We start from the raw sequence: 6,882 nt of genomic DNA, 5'->3' as shown, positions 1-6,882 counted from the left end.
AGCATCTTGGGACAGGAAGGACCAGTATGTAGTTTGCCATTGGAAGATACCTGGCCCAAGGTATAAGACCGCTCCCCAAATGCCACCCTCTGTCCAATCTACCATAGAGATATACAAAATACTATAGAAGGGTATTTAACAGGAAGCACCTCCCCTTCAGGCTCTCTTGCCTCTTCCGGGCTCCCGTCCAGAAGGATGGGACTTTCTCATGCTCTTTCTTAATCCACCCATGGGCCTGACCATGTGGCCTGGTTAAACCAAGCCCCATTGCTGCCTGCCCTTCTCTCACTCACTCAGACGTCACCTGACCTGTCCTCAGGGTATTTACTTCTTTTCTTACTAATTTTGGCCAATATTCTTTGTAACAATGTTTTGCCATAATAGAATCCTGAGCAGTTTTAAACATCCCAAAGAGCTGTTAATTCCTTTGCCTTTTCAGTGGCCTTAAATCTTGTCTTCAGTCTCTAAATCTTTAATAATCAGCAGTAATGGTAGCTATTTTGAAATGTTTATTGACTGACTAACTAACCTAGGCCCTTTATGACCTGACATAGAGCAACCCTAAATTAATATAGTGTAAAGTCTATTGTGGGTAGACAATGTTTTCATTTCTGTTTCATATTCCCACATATTCCCACATTTCTGCATATGGTAAACACTTAATGAATGTTTATTGAATTGACATGCTAGAGATAGACAGAAGAGAGGTGGAGGGAGAGAGGGAGAGAGGAAAAGAGGGAGAGACAGAGGGAGGAGGGAGGAGGGAAGAGGGAGGAGAGAGGAGGGAGGAGGGAGGAGAGAGGAGAGAGGAGAGGAGGAAGAGAGACAGAGATAGATGGGGAAGGGGGCACAGGAAATTTCTAAAGAGGCCTCCCCCGCCCCCACCTTTCCACAAAGACAAGAGCTTCCTTATCTCACAACCCCAGGAAGCATGTGGAAATGAATAGAAATCATGGAGAACCAGGTTTGCTGTGCCAAAAGAACAAGATTTATTGGAGAAATTGCTTACAGTTCAAAAAGATTTCAAAGTTGGAAACATGATGCAAGAGACATCTTATGAAGGAAAAAAAAAAAACAAAAATACTTTGCTAGGACTGGACTGGACTCCCTTGGATAAGACATTTATTAAACAGGGTTTCAGCAGCATGCTGGAGCTGAGGTTTCCTCACTGCTATGTCCAGCTGAGATAGGCAAGATGCTTATAAGGGACGCTGCTGGACATGCTCTCTGGAAGAAATGACTTTCCCATCTTTGATCTCCTCAGTAATGGTGCGAATCTGTGTGCTGATGGAGGAGCCGGAGCTACAGGGGATGCTTGGGGGGCAGGGTACCCGGACCATGGGCTTGTACTCTGTGCCACAGGGATGGGCAGGAAGCCTGAGAAAACAAAATCATTGGAAGATGAATTTCAGAAAGAGACAATAATTAAGAGATTGATAAAGGAAAAAATAGCCAGAGTGAGATTACTGGTTAGAGATGCTTTCTTCTCATATAAGAGGGAGACTGGTTGAAGGGTTGGTTGAAGGGACTGTTAAAGGATTTATAATGCCATATATGTAGAATAATTTTTTTGTAAAGTATAAAACCCCAGATTTCCTGAAGAAGCCTCAAGAGAGCTTTGACTTCTTTCCTTTACAGCTTGATCAGGAAGTATCTCATTAACTAAACTCACTCATTGTCTTATTTATTGGGGATCAGACTTAGTAGGCTTTTTTAAGGTGCTAGAACTAGGATAGGACAACTGGTATTTTCCCAGGGAATTAACATCCATGGGAAGACTTCTTAGTTTAAGTTCTTTCTCTAGGTCTAGGATCCTCTCACAGTGTCATAAATGTCTGCTGCCTTCTGCCTCCTCCAATTTCCTCATCCTTCTTTTAGGTATCATGAACAAGGAGTATTGGGTATTGGTGGTTTATCAACCTGCCTGGAGTACCAGAATTATTAGCTGTTGCCCCTACTCATGAGTTTGGCCTTTATAGAGCCCTGGAACACACACTCACTTGCAGTCTTCTCCTTCCAGCAGACGGCGGTATGTGGCGATCTCACACTCCAGTCGGGCCTTGACATCCAGAAGGACCTGATATTCCTGGTTCTGCCTCTCTAGGTCACAGCGGATCTCTGTCAGCTGAGCCTCCACATTGCTGATCATGCATTGTAACTGAGCCAATTGGGAACCATAACGGGCCTCTGTTTCTGCCAAAGTGGATTCCAGGGAATTTCGCTGCAAAGAAAAGATAAGAAAATCTCAATTTCACACTAGATTGGTGGGTCTCTCTGTGGCAATTCCATTGAGAAGCTCCTTAAGGACAGATTAGAGGTCTGTGGTCACTGAGAAGGTGACCAATTATTTCCTAAGAATTCTAGGGATTCCTCACCATGCTGTGCTGGGTCTGTAGCTCAATCTCCAGAGCATTGACATTGCGTTTCAGTTCAATGATCTCTGTCTGGCAGCACTGGAGCTGTTCAGAACTAGACACCACTTGTTGGTTCAACTCTTCTGTCTGAAACAAACACAAGATTTCAGGGCATAGCCAGGAGAGACAACATGCCTCTAAAATTCTCTTTGCTTACCTCCCCAAAGTACCCACCTGGGTGGTAAACCAGTTCTCCACATCTCTGCGGTTATTCTCCACCAGGGTCTCATATTGGCATCGCATGTCATTCAAGATCTTGTTGAGGTCCACAGGTGGGGCAGCATCTACCTCAACACTGAGCCGGTCTCCAAGTTGACTTCGAAGAATGTTGACTTCCTATAATGAACAGAGTACCAATTAGCTTCAATTCCTAAGCCTAGCCATCTCTACTCTATGGTCCAAGCAGAGATATAATGACTTCCCCTAGGGGCCCTCAGAGGGAAGCTTAGAACCCTTAAATCTAGAAGATGTAGGTTCAACTTTAAGAGCAACCAGATGGTGTAGCAGATAGGGTACTGGGCCTGGATTCAGAAAGTCCTGAATTCAAATCTGGTCTCAGATACTTATTAACTATATGATCGTGGGAAAGTCACTTAGCCCATTTATCTCATTTCCCAGTCTATAAAATTGACAACTCCCTTTCCCTCTCTAGAATTAGAAGATATCAGAGCACAAAGAGAACTTCAGAATTCATATAATTCAGTGGTTCTGAACCTTTTTTGTGTCCCAGGCCCCTTTGGAAGTCTGGTCAAGTCTAAGGATCTCTTCTCAGAATCATGTTTGTTGTTATAGGGTAGTGAAACTTAAGGTCTAATTTTTTCTTCCCCTTCAAGTTCCCAGAGCCTCTGGAATTTCTCTTCAAACCCCAGGTGAAGCCCCCCCCGAAGTAGTTAGAGTACACAATTCACTCATCATGATGTCAACCCTTTTCTAACCTCCTCATGATTCTTCTTGAGACATAGCAGCTCCTCCTTCAAGGACTCCAGCTGTATCTCCAGATCAGCCTTGAACAGAGTCAGTTCATCTAGGATTCTTCGGAGGCCATTGATATCAGCCTCTACCAGCTGACGTAGGGACAACTCGGTCTCATACCTACAATTCAATTCAATGAGCATTTATAAAGTTACTGTTGCATACCAGGTCTAGGAAATAGATGATAGAGGTAAATGGCCTAAGTGTGTTGCTTCATTGATAGAGAGAACTCCCTAGAGTCCTTCTGCCAATATAGATCAGCAACACCTCTGCAAGTTAAGGTCTCAAAGAAATAAAAAAAAAAAAAAGGGATGACTGTGATTTGCCCAGAATCACATAGCCAGGATGAGTCAGGGGCAGGCAGAACTTGATCCTACAACTTACTATTTCCCAGGCAGGCTATCTATTCACAACATCCCAGCTGGACCTAGCCAATATAAAGAACCATATATCACATTAAAAAGTCCCTTCTGTTGTCCTTTGACTAATTTGAACATTAAAAACTCCACTATATTTTTCATGTAGCTTTTCTTTCTAGACTAGTTTCTTACTTTGTTAATCTGTGGGTCCCTGAAGAGGGGGAGAAAATTAGGGAGAATCGTGTTAACCAGAGGAATTCTGAATTCAGTCTTTTTTAAGGCTGGTTATGAAGGGTATGAAAAATCTCCCAGCAAGAGGTGAGGGGTATTCCCCATTGAATCCTACTCACTTGGTTCTGAAGTCATCAGCAGCCAGCTTAGCATTATCAATCTGCAAAACCAGCCTGGCATTTTCAGCCTTGGTCAAGAGGACCTAGAAAGTAAGAGATAACACAAGAGTCAGGGCAAAGGACCAATTATAGGGCAAGGACTAACTCAAGTACTGCTGAAAAGGAACAGGCCATCAAAGATGAGGCCATCTTTCAGATCCTAGTGTACTTTTCCCTAGGGTCTTTAGCTAATCCATCTCTGAGCCCTCCCCTGAGATAGAACAAATAGACAGACACCTAAGAAATAATTATATTAGCTGTGGATGCTCTTTAGTGACCCTCAAAGTCAACCCCAAATCAGATATCACTAAGCCTATACTCCCTGTGAATGCTATTCAATGGCAGGATCCAATCAATCAAGGAAAATTTAATAAATGTCTATTAAGAATCAATCATTGAACTAGGTACTAGAGATATAAATAAAATTAAAACGTCATTAAGATTACCTAGGAGTTAGAACCCCTACAGTCAGATCAACAAGCACTTATTAACCACCAGCATGTCCCAGTCAGCTGTCCTAAGCACTTCTAACTATCTGGAAGGATAGAAGCCAGCCCCCAGAATGCCCCAACACACACACACACACACACACACACACACACACACACACACACATACACACACACACACACACACACACACACACACACACACACACACACACACACACAAGCTCCATCTTAGGCATGTGGTCACTTGGCAACTAGAATTTCTTTTGTCAGTTACCTTCTGCTGGAGATCCTCAATGGTCTTAAAGTAAGACTGATAATCTGGGCAGATGTATGGGATCTGAGATTCATACCACTCCCGGATCTTCTTCTCCAGATCTGAGTTTTCTTGCTCCAACTGGCGTACCTTCTCCAGGTAGTTGGCCAGGCGGTCATTCAAGAATTGCATGGTCTCCTTCTCATTGCCATTGAAAACCCCCTCACCAACCCAAACACTATTCCCACCAAAGCCAGAAGTATAGTATCCATTCGACAGGCAAGTGTTGGGCAGATAGCTCCCTAGGCCACAGGAGCCCATCTTAAGAGAGGAAACTGACCCACCACTATAGGAAAGACTAGGAACCCTACAAGAGCCCAGAGATCGGACAGAGGAGATGCGAGAGAAGCCACCATTGGTGCCACAGACTCCCCTGAAAGACCCAGTGGAGAATGTTGGAGTGCAGATTTGGGAAGTCATGATGTTAGGAGGAAAAAAACAACAGTTTACCTAGAAAGTCCAACTTCTGAATTCTTCTTCCTCCAGAAAGTACTTATATATACTTTCTGTTGGGTGTTACCATGTTGGCAAATTGTATTCTCTTGGGAAACTCTAGTCCCATTTTGGAAGGTTAATCTCATTAATATGTGATTCTGATAACTATCCGGAATTCCTAGTCTCATAAAAAGTGTTGAATTTGGTTTGCTAAGTCAGGACTCTATGAGGTTGTCATTCCTTAGTGGAATATGATTTTTATTGCAGCTTCAAAGAGTCCTTACATCAGATCCATTAATAGGGAGTGCCTTTATGGGCTAAGCCATTTGACTCCTGCTCTCCCTGAAAATGCCTCAATAGACTCCATCATGATCCCTTGGTCTTGCTCTTGTTCCTACTACCTCACCTTCCCCAAATGGCTTAGGAGAGAGATACTCAGATATAGCACTCAGAAAGTTGAATTTAGAATCAAAAAGACTGTAAAAAAAATCCTAGTTCTGTCACAACTGCCTGTTTCAGCTTTAGTTTACTCATATGTAAAAATGGGTATAAATCAATTTTCACAAATCTGTGAAGCTCAAATGAGTTGATGTATGTAAAAAATGCTTTTCAAGCTTCATAGCATTATAAAAATGCCTAGTGTTGTTATTATTATTATTATTACTATTATGAGAGGCTCATAATAGAGGGAATAGACTCTTTTAAAACCTTTCATACCTTGACTCTATCCTTCCAAAGTCAATATACATTGCTCTCTTTCCCTTACTCTTGAAAATAATCAAGCTGGACTTCTCTTTGTTGTTACACATGATATTCCATCTTCCATCTCCATGCTCTCATTGCCATACCTGAAATGCACTATCTCTCCTTACCTTCACCATAAAGAATTCCTTACTTCCTTCAAAATACACAACCAACTAAATAATGTCTTCCTGAACCTTCTCCACCTCTCAAACTGCCTTCTTTGCAGTTATTCTGCATTTGCAACCATTTTTCTTGTATTTATTCTAAATGTAGAAATATGTTTACATGTTGTCACTCACATGGGAGGTAATCTTCTTGAGAGTGGGGGTGGTTTTCATTTTTTTTGTCTATATCCCCAAGACCTAGCATAGTCCTGATTCATAATAGGTGTTTAAGAATTGCTGATTGATTAATTGATTGAATGCTTGTACTACCTAGCTTAGATATAAGATGAAATCATTTACAAATAGTGAACCATAAAGTACTATATCAATGAAAACCAATATTGCTTTTAGAGGCAATGTGACAGTGTAGGAATTGTATTAAGCACAAAGACAGATGGTCAAGTTCTATCTCTACACATTATCTTCATATTGTTGTTATTGAGTTGTGCCTAACTCTCCATGACCTGATTTGGAGTATTCTTGGCAAAGATACTGGAGTGGGTTGCCATTTTCTTCTCCAAATCATTTTACAGACGAGAAAACTGAGGTAAAGAAGGTTAAGTGACTTGCCTAGGGTTACACACCTAATAAGTACCAAATTTGAACTCAGGATTATGAATCTTCTTAACTCCAGGTCTGG

General features: G+C 41.9%; 1 protein-coding gene across 1 annotated transcript; it reads right to left on the bottom strand.

The window, feature by feature from the left end:
* Nucleotides 1–975: 975 nt before the first annotated feature.
* KRT36 (keratin 36) lies at nt 976–5,351 on the bottom strand. Its single transcript, XM_074223948.1, has 7 exons — nt 4,861–5,351; nt 4,096–4,178; nt 3,350–3,506; nt 2,589–2,750; nt 2,376–2,501; nt 2,001–2,221; nt 976–1,377 (listed from the first exon to the last, which is right to left on the bottom strand). Exons 1-7 carry the CDS (start codon nt 5,317–5,319, stop codon nt 1,200–1,202), a joined length of 1,386 nt encoding a protein of 461 aa, XP_074080049.1. The 5' UTR covers nt 5,320–5,351; the 3' UTR covers nt 976–1,199.
* Nucleotides 5,352–6,882: the final 1,531 nt, after the last annotated feature.

The sequence above is a fragment of the Macrotis lagotis genome, chromosome 2, assembly GCF_037893015.1.
Source record: "Macrotis lagotis isolate mMagLag1 chromosome 2, bilby.v1.9.chrom.fasta, whole genome shotgun sequence".
NCBI lineage: Eukaryota > Metazoa > Chordata > Mammalia > Peramelemorphia > Peramelidae > Macrotis > Macrotis lagotis.
This window is presented reverse-complemented; position numbering and strand designations above follow the sequence as displayed.

Bases quoted from the DNA above. Each gene is read 5' to 3' on its own strand.
- KRT36 (XM_074223948.1), bottom strand. From the start codon at position 5,319: ATGACTTCCCAAATCTGCACTCCAACATTCTCCACTGGGTCTTTCAGG. The intron at 2,751-3,349 runs GTTAGAAAAGGG...TGTTCATTATAG, and splicing joins TCAAGAAGAATCATGAGGAG to GAAGTCAACATTCTTCGAAG. The intron at 2,222-2,375 runs GTGAGGAATCCC...TTTTCTTTGCAG, and splicing joins TACAGACCCAGCACAGCATG to CGAAATTCCCTGGAATCCAC.